The sequence below is a fragment of the Oncorhynchus gorbuscha genome, unplaced genomic scaffold (genome assembly GCF_021184085.1).
Source record: "Oncorhynchus gorbuscha isolate QuinsamMale2020 ecotype Even-year unplaced genomic scaffold, OgorEven_v1.0 Un_scaffold_1484, whole genome shotgun sequence".
Lineage (NCBI taxonomy): Eukaryota > Metazoa > Chordata > Actinopteri > Salmoniformes > Salmonidae > Oncorhynchus > Oncorhynchus gorbuscha.
Genome location: NW_025746250.1, coordinates 51,495 through 78,938, shown reverse-complemented (window position 1 = coordinate 78,938; position 27,444 = coordinate 51,495). Strand labels below are relative to the sequence as shown.

The window sequence follows — 27,444 nt, the reverse complement described above, 5'->3', positions numbered from 1 at the left end:
GTAGGTTCATTCAGAACAGTGTTCGGCTCGCATTAGGTTTTCTATACACTTCCGCCACCGTGTGGGTACGAAGCTTGGTTGCAGATTTGTTGAAAATCGAATTTGAGACAGTGCTGATATAACTAGCCTAATTTATTGCCAGGTAGTATTACATAGCGTTAAGACTAGTAGATTGAATGGTCAATGGGGTAACCTTTTCAATAACAGGATACAATGCATGAGGGACACAAAGACACCAACATAGCAGAACGAAGATAAAGTAGGCTGTTGTGAATGTTAAATAAATATCCTTCTGTGTTTGTGTATGTTTTACCCTCTGGTGGTCGCACAGCACCTCCATTCCATAATCAGGTGACACCCAGCCCAGGCAGGCAGCAAAGGCGGTGAGATATGCTGAGCCACCGGAGTGATCGCTTGTCCGGCCTATCAGAGCGGGCGTCTCCGCTGTCTGACCCGAGAGGGAGGGCTCTATGAAGAGGGCACAGCGAGCTGTGAATATTGTTCGGTGTGAAGTTGAGTAAATTACTTTAATGGCTGCAGATCTCAAGGGAAGTGATTCCCTTTCACATCACGCCTTCTGCTTTATTTTCGGTGCGTTAAACACTGCTTAAACGGCTCCTGGACTATCATCAAAACGTTATGTACAACTATCACATGATGCTGCATTGTATGCCAAGTTGTAACTTCAGGCTATAGGGATGGCGTCTTCCGGATAGTGTGAAATCGGGGAGGCTCAAATTGAAGGTATTTCTTCATAAGTGTTTGATGCATACTAGACGTGGAAATCAGTAAGTTGTGGAGGAGGTCAACCGCACACATGTTGCAACTAAGCGCAACTTTCGATTTGCAGCAGGATGTGCTGTCAAGTATATTTAAGAAAGAGGCGACTGTCGGAAAAATCAAAGGTAAGAGCTGTCTGGTTGTATCGCTCTGCCGATATCCAAAACGTATACTTTGTGCCTTTACGCACAAGGTGACAATGTGTGACAAATACTATGATAGTAGTGACACATGTAATGGCTAAATGTATTTTTTCCTCCACAGAATACTCAGGGATCGTTGACACTCGGATCCTCAACATTGAAAGGGATGGAGGAGTCCTCTACTCCTGGAAAGTAAGTGGACACTGGGCAAGGGGCATTCACATAGCATTATAATGGGTATGTCAAACGTGACGTTCCACACATAACCAACAGTGTGCTCTTCACATAACCAACAGTGTGCTCTTCACATAACCAACAGTGTGCTCTTCACATAACCAACAGTGTGCTCTTCACATAACCAACAGTGTGCTCTTCACATAACCAACAGTGTGCTCTTCACATAACCAACAGTGTGCTCTTCACATAACCAACAGTGTGCTCTTCACATAACCAACAGTGTGCTCTTCACATAACCAACAGTGTGCTCTTCACATAACCAACAGTGTGCTCTTCGGGACGTGGTGGGAACATTCTCTCTGTCTAGGGTGCATCCCAATGGCACCCTATACCCTATAGTGTAACATCCCAATGGCACCCTATTCCCAATAGTGCAGCATCCCAATGGCACCCTATACCCTATAGTGCAGCATCCCAATGGCACCCTATAGTGCAGCATCCCAATGGCACCCTATAGTGCAGCATCCCAATGGCACCCTATTTCTTATAGTGCAGCATCCCAATGGCACCCTATACCCTATAGTGCAGCATCCCAATGGCACCCTATACCCTATAGTGCAGCATCCCAATGGCACCCTATAGTGCAGCATCCCAATGGCACCCTATAGTGCAGCATCCCAATGGCACCCTATAGTGCAGCATCCCAATGGCACCCTATAGTGCAGCATCCCAATGGCACCCTATACCCTATAGTGCAGCATCCCAATGGCACCCTATACCCTATAGTGCAGCATCCCAATGGCACCCTATACCCTATAGTGCAGCATCCCAATGGCACCCTATAGTGCAGCATCCCAATGGCACCCTATAGTGCAGCATCCCAATGGCACCCTATTCCTTATAGTGCAGCATCCCAATGGCACCCTATACCCTATAGTGCAGCATCCCAATGGCACCCTATACCCTATAGTGCAGCATCCCAATGGCACCCTATACCCTATAGTGCAGCATCCCAATGGCACCCTATACCCTATAGTACAGCATCCCAATGGCACCCTATACCCTATAGTGCACTACTTTTGACCAGGGGCCATGGGGATCTGGGACTTAGGCTCCAAATAGAAGCCCAAAGACTCATGACAGACCACTGCAGCTGAATAAGCTACTGGTTAAGAGCTACTGGTTAAGAGCTACTGGTTAAGAGCTACTGGTTAAGAGGTATTCCGTGTCTTTATAACATAGAGTTGTTCATAAAGTATCCTCAGACTGTGAGGGAGTGTTAAGCCCCACATAGACAGCTGAGATGTCATGGGCATAAGTATAGGTCATTACACACACACACACACACACACACACACACACACACACACACACACACACACACACACACACACACACACACACACACACACACACACACACACACACACACACACACACACACACACACACACACACACACACACACACACAGTCATTATGAGCCGTAATGGCTTTCCTCCTCCCTCCTCTCATCTCTCAGGGGGAAACAGGGACCACCAGGATCGGGAAATACGACCCCAATACCAGACAGAATAAGGTAGAGCTTCCTCTGTGTGGGTGTGTGTGTGACTGTGTGTGTGTGACAATAAGAGTGAGTGAGTGAGTGGGTGAGTATGTGTGTATATGCCAGTCCATAGTCTTAATGGAATGTGAGGTTACTCCTAGTACACTGCCTGATCACCACCAGCTGTTTGTAGTGTTCATCATGGGCGCTAACCCCTGTCCCCTAACCCCTGTCCCCTTACCCCTCTCACCTCTCCCCTAACCCCTCTTCCCTCTCTTCACAGCTCCTCTACACCTTTGACAAGCAGGTGTGTGTCAGCAGCTGTTCTCTGAATAAGGAGGAGACTCTGCTGGGTAAGGACCTGTTCATGGACTTAGAAATAGAATGTGTAGAACATAGAGATACTTTAATTGTTCTATTGAATTTTATGGTGTAGAACAGATAAAACTCTAGAATCCCTGGTATTCTAATTCTATGGTGTAGAACAGATAAAACTCTAGAATCCATGGTATTCTAATTCTATGGTGTAGAACAGATAAAACTCTAGAATCCATGGTATTCTAATTCTATGGTGTAGAACAGATAAAACTCTAGAATCCATGGTATTCTAATTCTATGGTGTAGAACAGATAAAACTCTAGAATCCATGGTATTCTAATTCTATGGTGTAGAACAGATAAAACTCTAGAATCCATGGTATTCTAATTCTATGGTGTAGAACAGATAAAACTCTAGAATCCATGGTATTCTAATTCTATGGTGTAGAACAGATAAAACTCTAGAATCCATGGTATTCTAATTCTATGGTGTAGAACAGATAAAACTCTAGAATCCATGGTATTCTAATTCTATGGTGTAGAACAGATAAAACTCTAGAATCCATGGTATTCTAATTCTATGGTGTAGAACAGATAAAACTCTAGAATCCATGGTATTCTAATTCTATGGTGTAGAACAGATAAAACTCTAGAATCCATGGTATTCTAATTCTATGGTGTAGAACAGATAAAACTCTAGAATCCATGGTATTCTAATTCTATGGTGTAGAACAGATAACTCTAGAATCCATGGTATTCTAATTCTAGAACAGATAACTCTAGAATCCATAGAACAGATAACTCTAGAATCCATGGTATTCTAATTCTATGGTGTAGAACAGATAAAACTCTAGAATCCATGGTATTCTAATTCTATGGTGTAGAACAGATAAAACTCTAGAATCCATGGTATTCTAATTCTATGGTGTAGAACAGATAAAACTCTAGAATCCATGGTATTCTAATTCTATGGTGTAGAACAGATAAAACTCTAGAATCCATGGTATTCTAATTCTATGTGACACACATGCGTAGTACAAAGACACACAGACAGTGAAACAAGGATCCTCACTGAAGTGTTGAGCCAGTGTCTCCTCCCCTCGTGTGTCAGTGTTGGACTAGATACAGGTTTTCCTACATACAGCCTACTGACATTTCCAGTCCAAGATTGTGATCACCCCGTGGGAGAATCTTATCATCACGAGAGAGGAACAATGTCTTGTGACTGAGCCGACAGCCAAGAGCCATTGTATTGAAGTCACGTCACTGAACCCACATCACCTCACATACTTGTCTTTTAATCTCATTTTTAGCGGTCAGTTTGGCACAGAGGACAAGAACAGAGGAGCGCCTCAGACCAGGTACCTGTCTCCCCTTGGCTCGACCCCGCCTCACATACACACACACACTGACACACACACCTCCCAACACTGATACAAACAAACACAGAAGCTGAAGATTAGAGAAATGCAACTGGACAGAAAACCATGTAAATCTACAGTATGTTATGAAGAGGGAAGTGGTGAGCCATATCCTGCTGATAACTAGCTCTCTGTTTCCCTCTGGTTCTCTCTGAGCCTTTAGGGAGACAGACCCGTGGCTGTATTCACTACAACTCTAATAGTCAGATGCACCACAGATTTTTAAGTGTTTCAAGTGTACTCTACACGACAGGTTCAAACTGTACACAACTATTGGCTGTAGGCCGCACTATATCGGTCACCTGTGTGTGTTGGAATGAGCAGCGGTGATCACAAGGGCAGCACAGCAGTTTTCTGCTGTTTCAGGTCAGTGAAGTTAATCATTACCATATATAACACCTTTCAATTGTCTACTCCTAGTTTCAAAATGTCTGACCCTCCTCATTGAGATCCATCCCATTAACAACACTAAGGTCCTGAAGGCTGTCGACTGCCGGGTCAGAGTTCAGGTATAGAGCTGTATTGTTTTGTACTTGGACTCTACTGTACTCTTATCAGTTACACCTATTACAATAAACTTCCGCTCGGTTGTTATTACATTGATGTAACAATGTGCTATCACCTGGTTCTACTACAAAGAATGTTAACCAGTCATCTTTGGTTTCATACAGTTCCTCCATCCAGACACAGAGAGGGACTCGGTGCTGGAGAGTCACCTGCTGCTGGTAGCAGAAGATGGCTGTGAGTATCTGGAAAGTGAAGTGGTGTCGAATCTCTGAGGGTCACAGCTTTTAACTATGATAGTACAAAGACATTAGATGACACTGTTCTCTGTTTTTGGGAGGGTAGGGCCACTGGGCCTTCAGGGTTTAGGCTTTGAACTTTGACCTTTGACCTTTCAGATGTGGAGCAGCTCCATGTGATGCTGGTCAGACAAGAGGGTTACAGAGTGGTAAGAAACACTGTCACAGACTATAGAGTGCTGGAATGGAATGCAACTGTTCCGTAGTGACATCACTTCCTGTTGACTGGTGTTCTAACAGGTGATGTTGAGTCCAGAGTGCCTGGCCAAAGACAGGGTGGCAGAGGATTTCAGCTGGGTCCAGTGGGACAGCCAGACACAGAGACTCTTCTACCTCACACACAGGGTAACATACCATATACATAACATACCATACCTACTCATTCAAGGGTTTTTCTTTATTTTTTCTATTTTCTACATTGTAGAATAATAGTGAAGACATCAAATAACACATAAGGAATCATGTAGTAACCAAAAAAGTCTTAAACAAATCTAAATATATTTTATATTTGAGATTCTTCAAAGTAGCCAGCCTTTGCCTTGATGACAGCTTTGCACTACTGTCATTCTCTCAACCAGCTTCACCTGGAATGCTTTTACAACAGTCTTGAAGGAGTTCCAACATATGCTGAGCCCTTATTGGCTGCTTTTCCTTCACTCTGCGGTCGTACTCATCCCAAACCATCTCAATTGGGTAGAGGCTGGGTGATTGTGGAGAGCCAGGTCATCTGATGCAGCACTTCATCACTCTCCTTGGTCAAATAGCACTTACACAGCCTGGAGGTGTGTTGGGTCATTGCCCTGTTCAAAACAAATGATCCATAGTAGGGTGGCTACTTTAAAGAATCTCAAATATAAAATATATTTGGATTTGTTTAACACTTATTTGGTTACTACATTATTTCATATGTGTTATTTGATAGTGTCGATGTCTTCACTATTATTCTACAATGTAGAAAATAGTAAAAATAAAGAAAAACCCTTGAATGAGTAGGTGTGTCCAAACATTTGACTGGTACTGTAGGTAACACACTAGGCTCTGACCTGGGCAACAACACCTTAAACTAACATGTTCTGTTTCTTTTGAATTGTGAAGAAGAATGCTGAAATTCCTCCTATTAATGCAATAATGACCTCCCTTCTTTCTCTGTCAGGAAAAAGCTGTGCTGAAATGTGTGCAATTCGGCCATGACCACAACTGTGAGACCTTGGTGAGACATAGCAGCAGAAATCATTTAATCATGAACACTTTATGGGTAGTGATTTCAGGTCAGGCTACTTAATGCTTCCCCCTCTTCCCGACAGTTTGAGCTTGTCCTGGAGTTGACCTCTAACCCTTTCACCTGTATGAGGTAAGAATGAAAAGTGAAATTAAATTAAATAAGATAAGACAGCTAAACTGTGTATTTCCTGAAAACAGTTCATCAATATTCAGCCATTTCTGGTCATGCTGTATGGATAACTCCTAGTGTGTTTGACCCCTAGGTTTGTTAACCTGGGCTTTGACCATCACCAAGAGACGCAGCATGAACGGGAGGAGATGAGGATGGTGGTGATCACCAATAACACAGGCAGGTTTTGGTTGAACATAAACTGATTCACCTCCATACTGTACTGTGTTGATAATGTTCTACGCTCGGAGAACATTCCTCTTTCATTGAGTTTGTCATTACTTTTTGTTTGACATGGGACGTGAATGGAAACAGAGGGTAAGTGCTGTAGCTACTGTGATCTAGATGAACTGTGTCACTCCTTGATCAATGGACAGTTCAGTCCACCACCAGCACAATCACACTCCCTTCACAGAGCCCAGATTTAATACAACTTCTCAATTCTCAAGATGGCATTAGTCAAGCTGCACAATTGGAAATGCTGCAGGCTTCCCAATCGTAAAAATAATTTGTGTTTCTTTGAAAGGCCTATCAAATCGAAAGATGGTTGACGACGGCCCGGGGCCAGGATCATAATCACTTCACTGTGCTACTTATTCCAAATGACATTCAAGATTCAACCAATGAAACACTGTTGCTTTTAATAAGACCCCAATCAATACCACATTGTTAAAATGCTATCCTTCTGTTTCTTCTTCTGCTTCTGCTTCTTCTTCTGATTCTGGTTCTTCTACTTCTTCTTCTGCTTCTTCTTCTGATTCTGCTTCTTATTCTGATTCTGGTTCTTCTGCTTCTTCTGCTTCTGGTTCTTCTGCTTCTTCTGCTTCTGCTTCCTCTTCTGGTTCTTCTGCTTCTTCTGCTTCTGGTTCTTCTGCTTCTTCTGCTTCTGCTTCTGCTTCTTCTTCTGGTTCTGCTTCTTCTGGTTCTGGTTCTGCTTCTTCTGGTTCTGGTTCTGCTTCTTCTGGTTCTGGTTCTTCTGCTTCTTCTGGTTCTTCTTCTGATTTTTCTTCTGCTTCTTCTGCTTTTTCTTCTTCTGCTTCTTCTGCTTTTTCTTCTTCTGCTTCTTCTGCTTTTTCTTCTTCTGCTTCTTCTGCTTTTTCTTCTTCTGCTTTTTCTTCTAGTTCTTCTTCTGCTTTTTCTTCTAGTTCTTCTTCTGCTTTTTCTTCTAGTTCTTCTTCTGCTTTTTCTTCTAGTTCTTCTTCTGCTTTTTCTTCTAGTTCTTCTTCTGCTTTTTCTTCTAGTTCTTCTTCTGCTTTTTCTTCTAGTTCTTCTTCTGCTTTTTCTTCTAGTTCTTCTTCTGCTTTTTCTTCTAGTTCTTCTTCTGCTTTTTCTTCTAGTTCTTCTTCTGCTTTTTTTCTTCTAGTTCTTCTTCTGCTTTTTCTTCTTCTAGTTCTTCTTCTAGTTCTTCTTCTAGTTCTTCTTCTTCTAGTTCTTCTTCTGCTTTTTCTTCTTCTAGTTCTTCTTCTTCTGCTGCTTCTGCTTCTTCTGCTTCTTCTGGTTCTGGTTCTGCTTCTTCTTCTGCTTATATTTCTTCTTCTGGTTTAGCTTCTTCTTCTTCTTCTTCTTTGTATTAATCTGTTGTTAGAGTGTAATTGGTTGTTTTAATACCTGCTCCTTACTGTTGATTGCAGGGAGTATGTGTGTGTGTTACAGCCAGCCTGCTTGTGTCAACCAGGAGATCACATACACCGTAGTCCTGGTGCACAGAGGTCCAGTATTATACGTCTTACCATGTTGCATTAGTTCCATACATTATTCACAAATTACTAATTAAATTCCGTCAGAGAAAACCCTAAGTTCTTCTAAGTTTCAAGTTGTACATTGTAATCTACCAGAGTCTCTCTGCCCTCTACAGGCTGCAGTAAAACGTTCTCAGTGGCTCTGGATGGCACCCCTAGTTCATGTAGTACAGATCTCCTCCCTCTCTTCATCCCTATAGGTCAGTCAGCACATCTGTCTCACAGACGTCCTGTCCATCCTATCACAGCCCCTTCAGAACCTGCTGGAACACTCCCACACAGCCCATCCATCCTATCACAACCTCTTCAGTACCTACTGGAACACTCTCACACAGCCCATCCCTCTTCAGTACCCACTGGAACACTCCCACACAGCCCATCCATCCTATCACAACCTCTTCAGTACCCACTGGAACACTCTCACACAGCCCATCCCTCTTCAGTACCCACTGGAACACTCTCACACAGCCCATCCCTCTTCAGTACCCACTGGAACACTCTCACACAGCCCATCCCTCTTCAGTACCCACTGGAACACTCCCACACAGCCCATCCCTCTTCAGTACCCACTGGAACACTCCCACACAGCCCATCCCTCTTCAGTACCCACTGGAACACTCCCACACAGCCCATCCCTCTTCAGTACCCACTGGAACACTCTCACACAGCCCATCCCTCTTCAATACCCACTGGAACACTCTCACACAGCCCATCCATCTTCAGTACCCACTGGAACACTCCCACACAGCCCATCCATCCTATCACAACCTCTTCAGTACCCACTGGAACACTCCCACACAGCCCATCCCTCTTCAGTACCCACTGGAACACTCCCACACAGCCCATCCCTCTTCAGTACCCACTGGAACACTCCCACACAGCCCATCCCTCTTCAGTACCCACTGGAACTCTCCCACACAGCCCATCCCTCTTCAGTACCCACTGGAACACTGCCACACAGCCCATCCATCCTATCATAACCTCTTCAGAACCCACTGGAACACTCCCACACAGCCCATCCATCCTATCACAGCCCCTGATAGTGCTACTTCTACTTGGGACTGAGGAAGTGGTTTTAGGAGTTATTTGTGATAGGATGTTTGTATTATTGTACAGTAGACATTTACATAAGAGAATAAACAAATAAACAAACCAAAAACATTTGAGGTCAGTCCAAGATAGCTGTTGAATAAATGTAGACTAGCCAGCTGTTCTCTGCCCAGGTTACTACGTGGTAGTCTACCTGTCTGGTCACTTCCTGCACTGCATCAACACCAGGCAACAGGAGCTGCTCTGCCACAGCCTCTTCCTCTCAGGTAAGGCTAGACCTGGGGCATGTTCATTAGGACACACCGTAGCCAATTGTTTTGCAATGGAAAAGGAAATGAGTTTTTTTTAACGGTTGAGACACCTCTGTGTTTCACTCCATTATGTGTCTATGAACACGACCCTGGTTACCGACAGTGGACTATATGAGGAATAGGGAGTCATTTCAGATGCAGCCCAAGTGTGTGTTTGTTAAACTGGCCTCAGTATAACTGTGTTACAGGTGTTGATGATGGCCCCAGTGTAACTGTGTTGATGATGTCCCCAGTGTAACTGTGTTGATGATGGCCCCAGTGTAACTGTGTTGATGATGGCCCCAGTGTAACTGTGTTGATGATGGCCCCAGTGTAACTGTGTTGATGATGGCCCCAGTGTAACTGTGTTGATGATGGCCCCAGTGTAACTGTGTTGATGATGGCTGTGTTGATGATGGCCCAGTGTAACTGTGTTGATGATGGCCCCAGTGTAACTGTGTTGATGATGGCCCCAGTGTAACTGTGTTGATGATGGCCCCAGTGTAACTGTGTTGATGATGGCCCCAGTGTAACTGTGTTGATGATGGCCCCAGTGTAACTGTGTTGATGATGGCCTGTGTTGATGATGGCCCCAGTGTAACTGTGTTGATGATGGCCCCAGTGTAACTGTGTTGATGATGGCCCCAGTGTAACTGTGTTACAGGTGTTGATGATGGCCTCAGTATAACTGTGTTGATGATGGCCCCAGTGTAACTGTGTTGATGATGGCCCCAGTGTAACTGTGTTGATGATGGCCCCAGTGTAACTGTGTTGATGATGGCCCCAGTGTAACTGTGTTGATGATGGCCCCAGTGTAACTGTGTTGATGATGGCCCCAGTGTAACTGTGTTGATGATGGCCCCAGTGTAACTGTGTTGATGATGGCCCCAGTGTAACTGTGTTGATGATGGCCCCAGTGTAACTGTGTTACATGTGTTGATGATGGCCCCAGTGTAACTGTGTTGATGATGGCCTCAGTATAACTGTGTTGATGATGGCCCCAGTGTAACTGTGTTGATGATGGCCCCAGTGTAACTGTGTTGATGATGGCCCCAGTGTAACTGTGTTGATGATGGCCCCAGTGTAACTGTGTTGATGATGGCCCCAGTGTAACTGTGTTGATGATGGCCCCAGTGTAACTGTGTTGATGAGCCCCAGTAACTGTGTAACTGTGTTGATGATGGCCCCAGTGTAACTGTGTTGATGATGGCCCCAGTGTAACTGTGTTGATGATGGCCCCAGTGTAACTGTGTTGATGATGGCCCCAGTGTAACTGTGTTGATGATGGCCCCAGTGTAACCCCAGTGTAACTGTGTTGATGATGGCCCCAGTGTAACTGTGTTATGATGGCCCCAGTGTAACTGTGTTGATGATGGCCCCTAACTGTGTTGATGATGGCCCCAGTGTAACTGTGTTGATGATGGCCCCAGTGTAACTGTGTTGATGATGGCCCCAGTGTAACTGTGTTGATGATGGCCCCAGTGTAACTGTGTTGATGATGGCCCCAGTGTAACTGTGTTGATGATGGCCCCAGTGTAACTGTGTTGATGATGGCCCCAGTGTAACTGTGATTGTGTAATGATGATGATGGCCCCAGTGTAACTGTGTTGATGATGGCCCCAGTGTAACTGTGTTGGCCCCAGGTGTTGATGATGGCCCCAGTGTAACTGTGTTGATGATGGCCCCAGTGTAACTGTGTTGCCCCAGTGTAACTGTGTTGATGATGGCCCCAGTGTAACTGTGTTGATGATGGCCCCAGTGTAACTGTGTTGATGATGGCCCCAGTGTAACTGTGTTGATGATGGCCCCAGTGTAACTGTGTTGATGATGGCCCCAGTGTAACTGTGTTGATGATGGCCCCAGTGTAACTGTGTTGATGATGGCCTCAGTATAACTGTGTTGATGATGGCCTCAGTATAACTGTGTTACAGGTGTTGATGATGGCCCCAGTGTAACTGTGTTGATGATGGCCCCAGTGTAACTGTGTTGATGATGGCCCCAGTGTAACTGTGTTGATGATGGCCCCAGTGTAACTGTGTTGATGATGGCCCCAGTGTAACTGTGTTGATGATGGCCCCAGTGTAACTGTGTTGATGATGGCCCCAGTGTAACTGTGTTGATGATGGCCCCAGTGTAACTGTGTTGATGATGGCCCCAGTGTAACTGTGTTGATGATGGCCCCAGTGTAACTGTGTTGATGATGGCCCCAGTGTAACTGTGTTGATGATGGCCCCAGTGTAACTGTGTTGATGATGGCCCCAGTGTAACTGTGTTACAGGTGTTGATGATGGCCCCAGTGTAACTGTGTTGATGATGGCCCCAGTGTAACTGTGTTGATGATGGCCCCAGTAACTGTGTTGATGATGGCCCCAGTGTAACTGTGTTGATGATGGCCCCAGTGTAACTGTGTTGATGATGGCCCCAGTGTAACTGTGTTGCAGGTATTGATGATGGCCCCAGTGTAACTGTGTTGATGATGGCCCCAGTGTAACTGTGTTGCAGGTATTGATGATGGCCCCAGTGTAACTGTGTTGATGATGGCCCCAGTATAACTGTGTTGATGATGGCCCCAGTGTAACTGTGTTGATGATGGCCCCAGTGTAACTGTGTTGATGATGGCCCCAGTGTAACTGTGTTGATGATGGCCCCAGTGTAACTGTGTTGATGATGGCCCCAGTGTAACTGTGTTACAGGTGTTGATGATGGCCCCAGTGTAACTGTGTTGATGATGGCCCCAGTAACTGTGTTGATGATGGCCCCAGTGTAACTGTGTTGATGATGGCCCCAGTGTAACTGTGTTGATGATCAGTATAACTGTGTGATGATGGCCCCAGTGTTACAGGTGTTGATGATGGCCCCAGTGTAACTGTGTTGATGATGGCCCCAGTGTAACTGTGTTGCAGGTGTTGATGATGGCCCCAGTGTAACTGTGTTGATGATGGCCCCAGTGTAACTGTGTTGATGATGGCCCCAGTGTAACTGTGTTGATGATGGCCCCAGTGTAACTGTGTTGCATGATGGCCCCAGTGTAACTGTGTTGATGATGGCCCCAGTGTAACTGTGTTGATGATGGCCCCAGTGTAACTGTGTTGATGATGGCCCCAGTGTAACTGTGTTACAGGTGTTGATGATGGCCCCAGTGTAACTGTGTTGATGATGGCCCCAGTGTAACTGTGTTGATGATGGCCCCAGTGTAACTGTGTTGATGATGGCCCCAGTGTAACTGTGTTTGATGGCCCCACTGTGTTGGTGGCCCCAGTGTAACTTGATGATGGCCCCAGTGTAACTGTGTTGATGATGGCCCCAGTGTAACTGTGTTGATGATGGCCCCAGGGTAACTGTGTTGATGATGGCCTCAGTATAACTGTGTTGATGATGGCCTCAGTATAACTGTGTTACAGGTGTTGATGATGGCCCCAGTGTAACTGTGTTGATGATGGCCCCAGTGTAACTGTGTTACAGGTGTTGATGCAGAGCTGGGTGTGTTGGGATCAGACAGTGTGGTATTGTCTCTACCCGAGTCCTCTCTGCTGGACCTGAACACAGGCAGGATGTACACTGTAGACCTCAACCCCTCCTTCCTAATGGACCTCCTGCACTGCAGGTAGAATGGACTAGAATAGAATAGAATGGAATGGAATGGAATAGAATGGAATGGAGTAGAATATAATATAATAGAGTGGAATAGAATAGAATATAATAGAATAACATATAGCTCAATCCGTTGTTGAATGGAAAATGGTCTTGAGTGTATTTCATGCTTACAGCATGTAGAAGGTACTGCAGCATTGAGTATTATAGTGGTGGTACACTCCTCTGTTTATGTCGTATTCATGATGTCTTATGCTCTGTGCTGTAGCCACAGGAGACCTGATGCTCAACGCCTGGCTGCCCTGCACTGTCTGCTGCTCTACATGGGACCCAACGCTGCACTAGAACTGAAGGTAGGAGATGCAAGGAACACCCACGAGACACTTTGTTCAGAGAGAGAGAGAGACACAGTGTGTTTAAAATATATATATTTAACCTTTATTTAACCAGGTAGGCTAGTTCTCATTTTCAACTGCGGCCTGGCCAAGATAAAGCAAAGCAGTGCGACACAAACAACACAGTTACGCATGGAATAAACAGACATACAGTCAATAATACAATAGAAAAGTCTATATACAGTGTGTACAAATGAGGCAAGATAAGGGATAAATAGGCCATGGTGACGAAGTAATTACAATATACCAATTAAACACTGGAATGGTAGATGTGCAGAAGATGAATGTGCAAGTAGAGATACTGGGGTGCAAAGGAGCAAAATAAATAATTAACAGTATGGGGATGAGGTAGTTCGATGGGCTATTTACAGATGGGCTATGTACAGGTGCAGTGATCTGTGAGCTGCTCTGACAGCTGGAGTGTAAAGTTAGTGAGGGAGATATGAGTCTCCAGCTTCAGTGAGTTTTGCAGTTCGTTCCAGTCATTGGCAGCAGAGAACTGGAAGGAGAGGCGGCCAAAGGAAGAATTGGCTTTGGTGGTGACCAGTGAATTATACCTGCTGCAGCGCGTGCTACGGGTGGGTGCTGCTATGGTGACCAGTGAGCTGAGATAAGGTGGTGCTTTACCTAGCAAAGACAGAATGGTGTCGTCTGCGTAGAGGTGGATCAGAGAATCACCAGCAGCAAGTGCGACATCATTGATGTATACAGAGAAGAGAGTCGGCCTGAGAATTGAACCCTGTGGCACCCCCATAGAGACTGCCAGAGGCCCGGACAACAGTCCCTCCGATTTGATTCACTGAACTCTATCAGAGAAGTAGTTGGTGAACCAGGCGAGGCAATCATTTGAGAAACCAAGGCTGCTGACTCTGCCGATGAGGATGTGGTGATTGACAGAGTCGAAAGCCTTGGCCAGATCAATGAATACGGCTGCACAGTATTGCCTCTTATCGATGGCGGTTATGATATCATTTAGGACCTTGAGCGTGGCTGAGGTGCATCCACGACCAGCTCGGGAACCAGAATGCATAGCGGAGAACGTACGGTGGGATTCTAAATGGTCGGTGATCTGTTTGTTAACTTGGCTTTCGAAGACCTTAGAAAGGCAGGGTAGGATAGATATAGGTCTGTAGCAGTTTGGGTCTAGAGTGTTTCCCCCTTTGAAGAGTGAAAGAGAGATGTTTTGGAGGGAGAAGTTCAGGACTGGGTGCTGACCATGAGTCAGGTTGTTTATAATAGAGAAAGTGCTGCACTTGAAATCTCCATTGCAGTACTTGTTCTAAACGGTGTCTCTGTGGTCATGACGACTCACTAACACAGAGCGGAAACCCGTCTTAGAGGTCCAGGAGGACGAGGCTGCTGTGGTTTCATCCACTCTGTGGAAACCCTTTACATAACATGGCTTTATGCATGTGTGGTAACACTGGAGTTACTATAGTAACAATACCAAGATGTTGTCACATAGCACTGCTGTTACTTCACGTGTTTTCTCTGCAGATCATAGATTGGATCTGTGACAATGTCATGCCGTTCGACACCTTCGATCAAATTCAGGAATTTATTCTGGGTAAGTGGAACAAGACTTATCATCGTTTTAAAATGTATTTTTGTGGTGTTTTATGGAAGAATCATGGTCTCCCTTCAACGACAGCGTCACTGTACAGGATCATCTATAAGAAGTGTCTCAGTCTGGATGAAGTCCTACCCTACTCCTCTGTGTTTGAGAAGAAGAAGGTACCTGAGGCTCTAGACCAGGTCCCCGGTGTCACCTGCACCACAGAGCTCCATGCTGAACCAGTGTTCAAAGGAAAGGTAAGATGTCTTTCACCCACTCCAGCTATTCAACTACCTGATCAGTGTGTAATATTTAGTGATTTATTTCCAGGTTAGCCACTACATTACATTACATTACATTTAAGTCATTTAGCAGACGCTCTTATCCAGAGCGACTTACAAATTGGTGCATTCACCTTATGACATCCGGTGGAACAGCCACTTTACAATAGTGCATCTAAATCTTTTAAGGGGGGGGGTGAGAAGGATTACTTTATCCTATCCTAGGTATTCCTTAAAGAGGTGGGGTTTCAGGTGTCTCCGGAAGGTGGTGATTGACTCCGCTGTCCTGGCGTCGTGAGGGAGTTTGTTCCACCATTGGGGGGCCAGAGCAGCGAACAGTTTTGACTGGGCTGAGCGGGAGCTGTACTTCCTCAGTGGTAGGGAGGCGAGCAGGCCAGAGGTGGATGAACGCAGTGCCCTTGTTTGGGTGTAGGGCCTGATCAGAGCCTGGAGGTACTGAGGTGCCGTTCCCCTCACAGCTCCGTAGGCAAGCACCATGGTCTTGTAGCGGATGCGAGCTTCAACTGGAAGCCAGTGGAGAGAACGGAGGAGCGGGGTGACGTGAGAGAACTTGGGAAGGTTGAACACCAGATGGGCTGCGGCGTTCTGGATGAGTTGAAGGGGTCTAATGGCACAGGCAGGGAGCCCAGCCAACAGCGAGTTGCAGTAATCCAGACGGGAGATGACAAGTGCCTGGATTAGGACCTGCGCCGCTTCCTGTGGGGGCAGACAGGAGTGAGAAGTAGATCCAGTGCTCAGTAACAGATAAATCAAATCAAATCAAATCAAATTTATTTATATAGCCCTTCGTACATCAGCTGATATCTCAAAGTGCTGTACAGAAACCCAGCCTAAAACCCCAAACAGCAAACAATGCAGGTGTAAAAGCACGGTGGCTAGGAAAAACTCCCTAGAAAGGCCAAAACCTAGGAAGAAACCTAGAGAGGAACCGGGCTATGTGGGGTGGCCAGTCCTCTTCTGGCTGTGCCGGGTAGAGATTATAACAGAAAATGACCAAGATGTTCAAATGTTCATAAATGACCAGCATGGTCAAATAATAATAAGGCAGAACAGTTGAAACTGGAGCAGCAGCACAGTCAGGTGGACTGGGGACAGCAAGGAGCCATCATGTCAGGTAGTCCTGGGGCACGGTCCTAGGGCTCAGGCCTCCGAGAGAGAGAAAGAAAGAGAGAATTAGAGAGAGCATATGTGGGGTGGCCAGTCCTCTTCTGGCTGTGCCGGGTGGAGATTATAACAGAACGTGGCCAAGATGTTCAAATGTTCATAAATGACCAGCATGGTTGAATAATAGTAAGGCAGAACAGTTGAAACTGGAGCAGGAGCATGGCCAGGTGGACTGGGGACAGCAAGGAGTCCTCATGTCAGGTAGTCCTGGGACATGGTCCTAGGGCCCAGGCCAGTTGAAACTGGAGCAGCAGCATGGCCAGGTGGACTGGGGACAGCAAGGAGTCATCATGTCAGGTAGTCCTGGGGCATGGTTCTAGGGCTCAGGTCCTCCGAGAGAGAGAAAGGAGAGAAGGAGAGAATTGAACGCACACTTAGATTTACACAGGACACCGAATAGGACAGGAGAAGTACTCCAGATAAACAAACTGACCCTAGCCCCCCGACACATAAACTACTGCAGCATAAATACTGGAGGCTGAGACAGGAGGGGTCAGGAGACACTGTGGCCCCATCCGAGGACACCCCGGACAGGGCCAAACAGGAAGGATATAACCCCACCCACTTTGCCAAAGCACAGCCCCCACACCACAGAGGGAAATCTACAACCACCAACTTACCATCCTGAGACAAAGTATAGCCCACAAAGATCTCCGACACGGTACAACCCAAAGGGGGGAAACCAGACAGGCCGACCACAACAGTGAATCAACCCACCCAGGTGACGCACCCCCCAGGGACGGCACGAGAGAGCCCCAGCAAGCCAGTGACTCAGCCCCGTAACAGGGTTAGAGGCAGAGAATCCCAGTGGAAAAGGGGAACCGGCCAGGCAGAGACAGCAAGGGCGGTTCGTTGCTCCAGAGCCTTTCCGTTCACCTTCCCACTCCTGGGCCAGACTACACTCAATCATATGACCCACTGAAGAGATGAGTCTTCAGTAAAGACTTAAAGGTTGAGACCGAGTTTGCGTCTCTGACATGGGTAGGCAGACCGTTCCATAAAAATGGAGCTCTATAGGAGAAAGCCCTGCCTCCAGCTGTTTGCTTAGAAATTCTAGGGACAATTAGGAGGCCTGCGTCTTGTGACCGTAGCGACGGATCAAGGACCAAATCAGAGAGGTAGGTAGGAGCAAGCCCATGTAATGCTTTGTAGGTTAGCAGTAAAACCTTGAAATCAGCCCTTGCTTTGACAGGAAGCCAGTGTAGAGAGGCTAGCACTGGAGTAATATGATCAAATTTTTTGGTTCTAGTCAGGATTCTAGCAGCCGTATTTAGCACTAACTGAAGTTTATTTAGTGCTTTATCCGGGTAGCCGGAAAATAGAGCATTGCAGTAGTCTAACCTAGAAGTGACAAAAGCATGGATTAATTTTTCTGCATCATTTTTGGACAGAAAGTTTCTGATTTTTGCAATGTTACGTAGATGGAAAAAAGCTGTCCTCGAAATGGTCTTGATATGTTCTTCAAAAAAGAGAGATCAGGGTCCAGAGTAACGCCGAGGTCCTTCACAGTTTTATTTGAGACGACTGTACAACCATTAAGATTAATTGTCAGATTCAACAGAAGATCTCTTTGTTTCTTGGGACCTAGAACAAGCATCTCTGTTTTGGAGTTTAATAGTAGAAAGTTTGCAGCCATCCACTTCCTTATGTCTGAAACACATGCTTCTAGCGAGGGCAATTTTGGTGCTTCACCGTGTTTCATTGAAATGTACAGCTGTGTGTCATCCGCATAGCAGTGAAAGTTTACATTATGTTTTCGAATAACATCCCCAAGAGGTAAAATATATAGTGAAAACAATAGTGGTCCTAAAACAGAACCTTGAGGAACACCGAAATGTACAGTTGATTTGTCAGAGGACAAACCATTCACAGAGACAAACTGATATCTTTCCGACAGATAAGACCTAAACCAGGCCAGAACATGTCCGTGTAGACCAATTTGGGTTTCCAATCTCTCCAAAAGAATGTGGTGATCGATGGTATCAAAAGCAGCACTAAGGTCTAGGAGCACGAGGACAGATGCAGAGCCTCGGTCCGATGCCATCAAAATGTCATTTACCACCTTCACAAGTGCCGTCTCAGTGCTATGATGGGGTCTAAAACCAGACTGAAGCATTTTATACATTGTTTGTCTTCAGGAAGGCAGTGAGTTGCTGCGCAACAGCCTTCTCTAAAATCTTTGAGAGGAATGGAAGATTTGATATAGGCCGATAGTTTTTTATATTTTCTGGGTCAAGGTTTGGCTTTTTCAAGAGAGGCTTTATTACTGCCACTTTTAGTGAGTTTGGTACACATCCAGTGGATAGAGAGCCGTTTATTATGTTCAACATAGGAGGGCCAAGCACAGGAAGCAGCTCTTTCAGTAGTTTAGTTGGAATAGGGTCCAGTATACAGCTTGAAGGTTTAGAGGCCATGATTATTTTCATCATTGTGTCAAGAGATATAGTACTAAAACACTTGAGCGTCTCTCTTGATCCTAGGTCCTGGCAGAGTTGTGCAGACTCAGGACAACTGAGGTTTGGAGGAACCAGGTTTAAAGAGGAGTCCGTAATTTGCTTTCTAATAATCATAATCTTTTCCTCAAAAAGTTCATGAATTTATCACTGCTAAAGTGCAAGTCATCCTCTCTTGGGGAATGCTGCTTTTTAGTTAGCTTTGCCACAGTATGGATTGTTCTTATTTTCCTCAATTAAGTTAGAAAAATAGGACGATCGAGCAGCAGTAAGGGCTCTTGGTACTGCACGGTACCATCCTTCCAAGCTAGTCGGAAGACTTCCAGTTTGGTGTGGCGCCATTTCCGTTCCAATTTTCTGGAAGCTTGCTTCAGAGCTCGGGTATTTTCTGTGTACCATATCACGTCCCTTGAAGGAAGGGACGTGATAATATTATATAAACTGGGCTATTTACAATGAATTACCCAGTGATTATTCTGTAGATGGAGGCCGTCTTTAATTAAAGGAAAAACATGAACCATTTGTTACAATCAAGTGCGTTTCATTTAATGTTATGTAGTATGAACCCTGTGCCATAAATAATTTCCAAGGAGGTCTCAAGATGACCATAGCAAATGGACTTATTTTGCACAAACTGTAAAAGTAGTAAACATCTGGTGTTGACTAGATGTTTGGTATTGTTTCTCTGCAGGCCAGGAGTCTCCAGGGTTATTGGGAAGAGCTGCAGTGGAGCACAGAAAAGATGAAGTACTTTGAGGCGGTTCCAAACCCACGATACAGAGCATCTCAGAACCTGCCAGACTGGACCAAGCTGCTCACTACCCTGGTGAGTTCTGTTCACACCTATTAGAGGATCAAACCCATGATACAGAGCATCTCAGAACCTGCCAGACTGGACCAAGCTGCTCACTACCCTGGTGAGTTCTGTTCACACCTACAATGTAGCAGCATTGGTGAGTTCACACATATTAGAGGATCAAACTGCAGATCCAGAACCTCTCACAGAACCTCTCACAGTCTGCCAGACACACTGCTAGCGACCCTGGTGAGTTCACACAGAGAGACTGGAATATAGATTATCTCTGGGAGCTTAGTGCACCACAGGAACCATGGTCTCTCTCTCTGATCCCAAGCTTTACACTGCAGCTAGCAGTAGGACAGTATGGAACCATAGTCTCTCTCTCTGATCCTAAGCTTTACACTGCAGCTAGCAGTAGGACAGTATGGAACCATGGTCTCTCTCTCTGATCCCAAGCTTTATACTGCAGCTAGCAGTAGGACAGTATGGAACCATGGTCTCTCTCTCTGATCCCAAGCTTTATACTGCAGCTAGCAGTAGGACAGTATGGAACCATGGTCTCTCTCTCTGATCCTAAGCTTTACACTGCAGCTAGCAGTAGGACAGTATGGAACCATGGTCTCTCTCTCTGATCCCAAGCTTTACACTGCAGCTAGCAGTAGGACAGTATGGAACCATGGTCTCTCTCTCTCTGATCCCAAGCTTTACACTGCAGCTAGCAGTAGGACAGTATGGAACCATGGTCTCTCTCTCTGATCCCAAGCTTTACACTGCAGCTAGCAGTAGGACAGTATGGAACCATGGTCTCTCTCTCTGATCCCAAGCTTTATACTGCAGCTAGCAGTAGGACAGTATGGAACCATGGTCTCTCTCTCTGATCCCAAGCTTTACACTGCAGCTAGCAGTAGGACAGTATGGAACCATGGTCTCTCTCTCTGATCCCAAGCTTTATACTGCAGCTAGCAGTAGGACAGTATGGAACCATGGTCTCTCTCTCTGATCCCAAGCTTTACACTGCAGCTAGCAGTAGGACAGTATGGAACCATAGTCTCTCTCTCTGATCCCAAGCTTTACACTGCAGCTAGCAGTAGGACAGTATGGAACCATGGTCTCTCTCTCTCTGATCCTAAGCCTTACACTGCAGCTAGCAGTAGGACAGTATGGAACCATAGTCTCTCTCTCTGATCCTAAGCTTTACACTGCAGCTAGCAGTAGGACAGTATGGAACCATGGTCTCTCTCTCTGATCCTAAGCTTTACACTGCAGCTAGCAGTAGGACAGTATGGAACCATGGTCTCTCTCTCTGATCCCAAGCTTTATACTGCAGCTAGCAGTAGGACAGTATGGAACCATAGTCTCTCTCTCTGATCCCAAGCTTTACACTGCAGCTAGCAGTAGGACAGTATGGAACCATGGTCTCTCTCTCTGATCCTAAGCTTTACACTGCAGCTAGCAGTAGGACAGTATGGAACCATTCTCTCTCTCTGATCTGTTACACTGCAGCTAGCAGTAGGACAGTATGGAACCATCCTCACTCTGTCTCTCTCTGATCCTAAGCTTTACACTGCATTCTAGCAGTAGGACAGTATGGAACCATAGTCTCTCTCTCTGATCCTGCTTTATACTGCAGCTAGCAGTAGGACAGTATGGAACCATAGTCTCTCTCTCTGATCCTAAGCTTTACACTGCAGCTAGCAGTAGGACAGTATGAAAACATTCATCATTTCATTCTGACATATTCTCTTATAGAACCACTTCAACAGGTAGCCTAGCGTTTCAGAGCGATGGGTCAGTAACAGGTTGCTGGCTCGAATCCCTGAGACGAATCTGTCTGTTCCAGAAGGCAATGAACCCTAATTGCTCTTGTATGTGCTAAATGACTAACATGGACATGTAACATGTAGTACAGTATACCTTCATAAGAGGAAGTCAGAGAACACGTTCTTCACTGTCTGTTCCAGGAGTCAGAGAACACGTTCTTCACTCTGTCTGTTCCAGAAGTCAGAGAACACGTTCTTCACTGTCTGTTCCAGAAGTCAGAGAACACGTTCTTCACTCTGTCTGTTCCAGAAGTCAGAGAACACGTTCTTCACTCTGTCTGTTCCAGAAGTTAGAGAACACGTTCTTCACTCTGTCTGTTCCAGAAGTCAGAGAACACGTTCTTCACTCTGTCTGTTCCAGAAGTCAGAGAACACGTTCTTCACTCTGTCTGTTCCAGAAGTCAGAGAACACGTTCCTCATTCTGTCTGTTCAGAAGTCAGAGAACACGTTCCTCATTCTGTCTGTTCCAGAAGTTAGAGAACACGTTCCTCATTCTGTCTGTTCCAGAAGTCAGAGAACACGTTCTTCATTCTGTCTGTTCCAGAAGTCAGAGAACACGTTCCTCATTCTGTCTGTTCCAGAAGTCAGAGAACACGTTCCTCATTCTGTCTGTTCCAGAAGTTAGAGAACACGTTCTTCACTCTCTGTTTCAGAAGTCAAAGAACAAGAAGGCTTCTAACTATCTACGTCACATTGAGGAGAACACTAAACAGTAGGTGGAGAACCGAAGAGCGAAGGGTCTCTTGTGTGTTGCAGAATGTTGTGTGTGTTGGAGGAAGTGTGTTGGTGGGGTACAGGGGGAACTTCACTATTGAAAGCACAGAGAGACAAACTCACAGGGATCAATGACACTGATAGATATTAACACAGGGATCAATGACACTGATAGATATTAACACAGGGATCAATGACACTGATAGATATTAACACAGGGATCAATGACACTGATAGATATTAACACAGGGATCAATAACACTGATAGATATTAACACAGGGATCAATGACACTGATAGATATTAACACAGGGATCAATGACACTGATAGATATTAACACAGGGATCAATGACACTGATAGATATTAACACAGGGATCAATGACACTGATAGATATTAACACAGGGATCAATGACACTGATAGATATTAACACAGGGATCAATGACACTGATAGATATTAACACAGGGATCAATGACACTGATAGATATTAACACAGGGATCAATGACACTGATAGATATTAACACAGGGATCAATGACACTGATAGATATTAACACAGGGATCAATAACACTGATAGATATTAACACAGGGATCAATGACACTGATAGATATTAACACAGGGATCAATGACACTGATAGATATTAACACAGGGATCAATAACACTGATAGATATTAACACAGGGATCAATAACACTGATAGATATTAACACAGGGATCAATAACACTGATAGATATTAACACAGGGATCAATGACACTGATAGATATTAACACAGGGATCAATGACACTGATAGATATTAACACAGGGATCAATGACACTGATAGATATTAACACAGGGATCAATGACACTGATAGATATTAACACAGGGATCAATGACACTGATAGATATTAACACAGGGATCAATGACACTGATAGATATTAACACAGGGATCAATGACACTGATAGATATTAACACAGGGATCAATGACACTGATAGATATTAACACAGGGATCAATGACACTGATAGATATTAACACAGGGATCAATGACACTGATAGATATTAACACAGGGATCAATGACACTGATAGATATTAACACTGGGATCAATGACACTGATAGATATTAACACTGGGATCAATGACACTGATAACCCCAAACAGCAAACAATGACAGGTGTAGATATTAACACAGGGATCAATGAAACACTGATAGATATTAACACAGGGATCAAACCTGATAGATATTAACACGGGATCAATAACACTGATAGATATTAACACAGGGATCAATGACACTGATAGATATTAACACAGGACATGACCAAGATATTAACAAAGGGATAAATGACACTGATAGATATCAAATAACAATAAGGCACTGAACAGTTGAAACTGGAGCTGATAGATATTAACACTGGGGACAATAAGCCATCTGTAGATATTAACACGAAATCTGTAACACTGATAGATAATAACACTCAAACACACAGACACGTAGAGATCAATCACCACCTTCTGGAGACACCTGAAACCCCACCTAGGATAGGATAAGTAATCCCCCCCTTTAAGATTTAGATGCACTATTGTAAATGACTGTTCCACTGGATGTCATAAGGTGAATGCACCAACAGTTGCTCTGGATAAGAGCATGGCCAAATGGACTGGAATGTAATGTAAATGAGATGCTGTATACACACAGACACGTAGAGATGCTGTATACACACAGACACGTAGAGATGCTGTATACACACAGACACGTAGAGATGCTGTATACACACAGACAATAGAGATGCTGATATTAACACAGATCAATAAGACTGATGCTGTATACACACAGACAATAGAGATGCTGTATAACACAGGGACACGTAGAGATGCTGTATACACACAGACAATAAGATGCTGTATACACACAGACACAATAGAGATGCTGTATACACACAGACACGTAGAGATGCTGTATACACACAGACACGTAGAGATGCTGTATACACACAGACACGTAGAGATGCTGTATACACACAGACACGTAGAGATGCTGTATACACACAGACACGTAGAGATGCTGTATACACACAGACACGTAGAGATGCTGTATACACACAGACACGTAGAGATGCTGTATACACACAGACACGTAGAGATGCTGTATACACACAGACACGTAGAGATGCTGTATACACACAGACACGTAGAGATGCTGTATACACACAGACACGTAGAGATGCTGTATACACACAGACACGTAGAGATGCTGTATACACACAGACACGTAGAGATGCTGTATACACACAGACACGTAGAGATGCTGTATACACACAGACACGTAGAGATGCTGTATACACACAGACACGTAGAGATGCTGTATACACACAGACACGTAGAGATGCTGTATACACACAGACACGTAGAGATGCTGTATACACACAGACACGTAGAGATGCTGTATACACACAGACACGTAGAGATGCTGTATACACACAGATACAGTTTCCACTTAAAAGTCAAGTAAGTCACATCATCTGATATTTCCTCTGTTATTTTCAGAGTTCTGTCGATGGTGGACAGCTGGAATCTTGGTAAGATGTCACATTCTAAAAGCCACCATCATTAATAGAAGGAATGTAAGAAACCTTGTCTCTCTAGGAATGTGAGAAACCTTGTCTCTAGGATTGTGAGAAACCTTGTCTCTAGGATTGTGAGAAACCTTGTCTCTAGGAATGTGAGAAACCTTGTCTCTATGAATGTAAGAAACCTTGTCTCTCTAGGAATGTGAGAAACCTTGTCTCTCTAGGAATGTGAGAAACCTTGTCTCTCTAGGAATGTGAGAAACCTTGTCTCTCTAGGAATGTGAGAAACCTTGTCTCTCTAGGAATGTGAGAAACCTTGTCTCTCTAGGAATGTGAGAAACCTTGTCTCTCTAGGAATGTGAGAAACCTTGTCTCTAGGATTGTAAGAAACCTTGTCTCTAGGAATGTAAGAAACCTTGTCTCTAGGATTGTAAGAAACCTTGTCTCTAGGGATGTGAGAAACCTTGTCTCTAGGATTGTAAGAAACCTTGTCTCTAGGATTGTAAGAAACCTTGTCTCTAGGATTGTGAGAAACCTTGTCTCTAGGATTGTGAGAAACCTTGTCTCTAGGATTGTGAGAAACCTTGTCTCTCTAGGATTGTGAGAAACCTTGTCTCTCTAGGAATGTGAGAAACCTTGTCTCTAGGATTGTAAGAAACCTTGTCTCTCTAGGATTGTGAGAAACCTTGTCTCTAGGATTGTGAGAAACCGTGTCTCTAGGATTGTGAGAAACCGTGTCTCTAGGATTGTGAGAAACCTTGTCTCTCTAGGATTGTAAGAAACCTTGTCTCTAGGATTGTGAGAAACCTTGTCTCTAGGATTGTGAGAAACCTTGTCTCTCTAGGAATGTGAGAAACCTTGTCTCTAGGATTGTGAGAAACCGTGTCTCTAGGATTGTGAGAAACCTTGCCTCTCTAGAGCTTGATATTGGTCCTTTGGCTATGAAGCTGTTATTGTGATTATTATTCCTAGAATAACACTGGTATATTAAGATGCTGGCAGGTCAGTTAACGTGAGCTCATTTACCCTTGACTACAGATAGGAAATGTCTTCTGCTTCAGTTAAAGAAATCCCCCAACTTGAGTTTCAGGGTCACATACTTGAGTCCACTGGAGAACATCGCTCTCGGAGCCCACAGTTGTTGATGATTTATCATTCAGGAGAGAGAGAGAAAAGAGGGGAAGAATGCCACATGGTTATATAAGAATGGGAGGAGAAGGGCGTCTCTCTCGCTTGCTTTCCTTTTTTCTCCTCTCCTTCACTGCTTCCTGACCCCAGTGCAAATGTTGCTCAACCACGAGATTGGACATCGCTGTACCTCAACTACCTCACATGGGCCACGCACAGACAATACACAACCTCACTCTCTGTCACACACACTGCTCTCTCGCTCTTACTCTGTCTCACTCTCTCGCTGTCCCTCTGTCTGTCTCTCACCCGTACATACTCTCTCCCATACTGACCACCATTCGTCATTCTCCACACCAATATCCCGACTCACAGAAACTTCCCCTTGCAAGTTGACTTTTTCCTCTCCCCCCTTCATTGTCCTTGTCATCTTCTCTGACTGTATTGTTTCAGTTTATCCATGGAGATGTCCCTCTGTAATGAAAAGACCATGGAGATGTCCCTCTGTAATGAAAAGACCATGGAGATGTCCTTCTGTAATGAAAAGACCATGGAGATGTCCCTCTGTAGTGAAGACCATGGAGATGTCCTTCTGTAGTGAAGACCATGGAGATGTCCTTCTGTAGTGAAGACCATGGAGATGTCCCTCTGTAGTGAAGACCATGGAGATGTCCCTCTGTAATGAAAAGACCATGGAGATGTCCCTCTGTAATGAAAAGACCATGGAGATGTCCCTCTGTAATGAAAAGACCATGGAGATGTCCCTCTGTAATGAAAAGACCATGGAGATGTCCCTCTGTAATGAAAAGACCATGGAGATGTCCCTCTGTAGTGAAAAGACCATGGAGATGTCCCTCTGCAATGAAGACCATGGAGATGTCCCTCTGCAATGAAGACCATGGAGATGTCCCTCTGCAATGAAGACCATGGAGATGTCCCTCTGCAATGAAAGGACCATGGAGATGTCCCTCTGCAATGAAGACCATGGAGATGTCCCTCTGCAATGAAAGGACCATGGAGATGTCCCTCTGTAATGAAAAGACCATGGAGATGTCCCTCTGTAATGAAAAGACCATGGAGATGTCCCTCTGTAATGAAAAGACCATGGAGATGTCCCTCTGTAATGAAAAGACCATGGAGATGTCCCTCTGCAATGAAGACCATGGAGATGTCCCTCTGTAGTGAAAAGACCATGGAGATGTCCCGTCCCTCTGCAATGAAGACCATGGAGATGTCCCTCTGTAATGAAAAGACCATGGAGATGTCCCCCTCTAATGAAAAGACCATGTCTCTCTGAAGACCATGGAGATG

The 27,444-nt window shown here is 44.8% G+C and overlaps 1 protein-coding gene across 3 annotated transcripts in view; it reads left to right on the top strand.

Moving 5' to 3' along the window:
* The first annotated feature begins 411 nt into the window (after nt 1–411).
* The window catches only part of LOC124023033 (gamma-secretase activating protein), a 44,808-nt gene continuing 17,775 nt past the window's right edge, over nt 412–27,444 (top strand). Inside the window, exons 1-23 of one of the 3 annotated variants that reach the window (XM_046337609.1) lie at nt 413–905; nt 1,045–1,115; nt 2,623–2,679; nt 2,930–2,999; nt 4,277–4,324; nt 4,805–4,893; nt 5,056–5,125; nt 5,287–5,336; nt 5,428–5,532; nt 6,341–6,397; nt 6,492–6,538; nt 6,672–6,757; nt 6,893–6,895; nt 8,209–8,286; nt 8,433–8,516; nt 9,540–9,632; nt 13,119–13,260; nt 13,516–13,600; nt 15,140–15,209; nt 15,294–15,454; nt 19,808–19,942; nt 22,390–22,448; nt 24,983–25,014. In XM_046337609.1, the coding sequence (XP_046193565.1) occupies nt 818–905; nt 1,045–1,115; nt 2,623–2,679; nt 2,930–2,999; nt 4,277–4,324; nt 4,805–4,893; nt 5,056–5,125; nt 5,287–5,336; nt 5,428–5,532; nt 6,341–6,397; nt 6,492–6,538; nt 6,672–6,757; nt 6,893–6,895; nt 8,209–8,286; nt 8,433–8,516; nt 9,540–9,632; nt 13,119–13,260; nt 13,516–13,600; nt 15,140–15,209; nt 15,294–15,454; nt 19,808–19,942; nt 22,390–22,448; nt 24,983–25,014 (1,780 nt within the window). In that variant the 5' untranslated portion in view covers nt 413–817. Of the gene's footprint in view, nt 906–1,044; nt 1,116–2,622; nt 2,680–2,929; nt 3,000–4,276; nt 4,325–4,804; nt 4,894–5,055; nt 5,126–5,286; nt 5,337–5,427; nt 5,533–6,340; nt 6,398–6,491; nt 6,539–6,671; nt 6,758–6,892; nt 6,896–8,208; nt 8,287–8,432; nt 8,517–9,539; nt 9,633–13,118; nt 13,261–13,515; nt 13,601–15,139; nt 15,210–15,293; nt 15,455–19,807; nt 19,943–22,389; nt 22,449–24,982; nt 25,015–27,444 lie in introns of all 3 variants that reach the window. The other 2 variants (XM_046337610.1, XM_046337611.1) reach the window with 2 other exon arrangements.